The sequence below is a fragment of the Leptosomus discolor genome, chromosome 2 (genome assembly GCF_034619465.1).
Source record: "Leptosomus discolor isolate bLepDis1 chromosome 2, bLepDis1.hap2, whole genome shotgun sequence".
NCBI classification, from domain to species: domain Eukaryota; kingdom Metazoa; phylum Chordata; class Aves; order Leptosomiformes; family Leptosomidae; genus Leptosomus; species Leptosomus discolor.
The window spans coordinates 123,858,989-123,861,116 of record NC_141392.1 but is presented as its reverse complement, the minus strand read 5'-3'; the positions used below and the strand labels follow the sequence as shown (position 1 = coordinate 123,861,116).

At 56.2% G+C, this 2,128-nt stretch overlaps 1 protein-coding gene across 1 annotated transcript; it reads right to left on the bottom strand.

The window, feature by feature from the left end:
- Positions 1-257: 257 nt before the first annotated feature.
- On the bottom strand, positions 258-1,316 carry PAQR8 (progestin and adipoQ receptor family member 8). The gene has a single exon (XM_009958615.2). The coding sequence runs from the start codon at positions 1,314-1,316 to the stop codon at positions 258-260; it is 1,059 nt and encodes a 352-aa protein (XP_009956917.1).
- Positions 1,317-2,128: the final 812 nt, after the last annotated feature.

The window sequence follows — 2,128 nt, the reverse complement described above, 5'->3', positions numbered from 1 at the left end:
AAACCTCTGCCTATTCCAGCGTCCTTGGTTAAGTGACTTGTTCGGGCTTAAAACACTCCATGTCCCCCCGGAGGGCAAAAGGCAGTCCCTGCTGTGAAAATGCATCCAGCGTGAAGTCTCCAGCCCTCCGTCTGAGTCCAGGGTCCCAGTTAGTCACAGCGTGTTAGGCGAATAAGACAGTTATGTCTCTATTGTGTTATGCCCCTTTTCTTGATTTTCACCACCCCAGTGATGTCATGCTCGTCACATTCTGGCTCTCAGCAGTCCTTTTTAGCCAGGCTGGCCTTGATCCTGCATCGCAGGACGTAAGCTGTGATGGCACTACAAGCCACCAGGCCAAAAAAAGAGATGCAGGAGAGATAGACGGAGAAAGGCCCATGTCTCTTCAGGAAAATCTCTTGCCTGTTCTTGTAATCCAAGAGAATGGCCTCCAGCTGTGAGAGGGTGCAGATCGCCAGGAAGGCGTGGAAGATCTGGTGGGCATGGCCAACGATATCGCAGGAGCCAGGGAAGTACTTCTCGGGAACGGGGCAGGAGAAGAAATAAGCACTGATAAGGAAAAACAGTATCTGGTACGTGTGGTACCAAGCAGCATCTTCCTCACAGCCCCCCAGGTGACACACAGCCACCCGGTGAGCGACGGGACTGATATCCAAGATGAACGCCAGCCCGGCTGGGATCACCTGGCACATCTTCCTCATGACGGGGTAAGGCCGGCGGTACCGGTATTTTGCGTAGCAGCAGCCAGCACAAGACAGCCAGCCACAGAAAGCAGCTGCCGGCAGGAAGAACAGCCAGAACTTGTCGTACCAGGCTTGGTCGGAGCTGTAGTAGAAATGAGCCAGGGCGCTACCGTACTGGTAGATGCTGACTCCAACGTAGTCCACGAAGTAGAAGGTGTAGTGGTACAGCTCCGATTTGGACTGCAGGAGGTGGGCCAAGAGGCTGCAGGTCAGGTAGGTGACAGAGGAGAGGACAAAGATGAGCAAAGGCAAGGACCACGCGTCCACGGGTAACTGCTCAGCCTCCACAAACGTCTTGAATCTCAGCAGCACGGCCAGCGCCGCCAGGAGATGAGTCCATACGTTGACCACCTCGTTGTGCTTCTGGAAGAGGCTCAGGAAGTAGTACCGCCAGTCCTGGCCGGTGGGGCGGTAGCCGGCGTGGATGTACGGCTCACGGAAGAGCTGCGGCACCTCGCACTCTTTGACCGTGCAAGGCATCTTGGGGAAGCCATCCTCCAGCAGCCTGGGGAGACGGCTGAGGTGCTGCCCGCTGAGGGACAGCGTGCTGATCCGCTCCAGGATGGCTGTCATCTCGTTGCGTGCGGTGGCTGGGAGCCTGGCTCCGGGGAACGTCGTCTTCGTACCCTGCGGGGAGGGGAGAAAGAAGAAACGTTAACAGGGACGCACCAGGGAGAAAAGCACACTGGGTGGGGTGAGCCATGGCGCTGTCGAGACGCTGGCCCTGCTCTTAGGGGAAAGGGGCTTTCCTTGACTCAGCAGACCTAAATTCAGCATGGAGAAGGATGGCACAGCCCTGTCCCAGCAGTTCAGCCTGGGCACAGCCATGTCACGAGCCTGCCCTTCTTCCTCACTTCCTCGGGCGCTCAGCTTGGAGCGTGTTCAGGAGTAGCCAGGAGCTGCCCATCAGGGGGTGCAAGAAGCAGCTGGATGTCAAGAAAGTACCTGATGATTTGTGGAGGGGATTTTTTACCCCTTTCCCCAGAACAAACTGCTCAGCGAAAAAAATTAGGGTTTAGTTACTCATCTAAGAGATAACCTGCCTTTCTGCACCTCAGTGAAGAGGGTCCCAACCAAATCATGGAGGTTGCAAATAAGCTCAGCTTCCCTGCCACACAACTTGCACATGGCTGCTGCAGCGAGTACGGCAGAACGAGAAAGGGAGGAGTCCACAGTCCCAAACCTGCAGCCCTCATCCCTCCACGTGTAAGAAGGAGAAGGACTGGGAGGTGATGGAGAAACAAGAGGTTCCGCATCAGAGCTGGCTGCAGTTTGGGTACAGCACCGAAGCCTTGGAAGCACCCATGGAGCCGTGCTGAGGGGCTGCCAGATGAGATGTGCCTGGATGCTCCGAGCAGCCAAACCTCGGTGCTAGGCACTCCTCT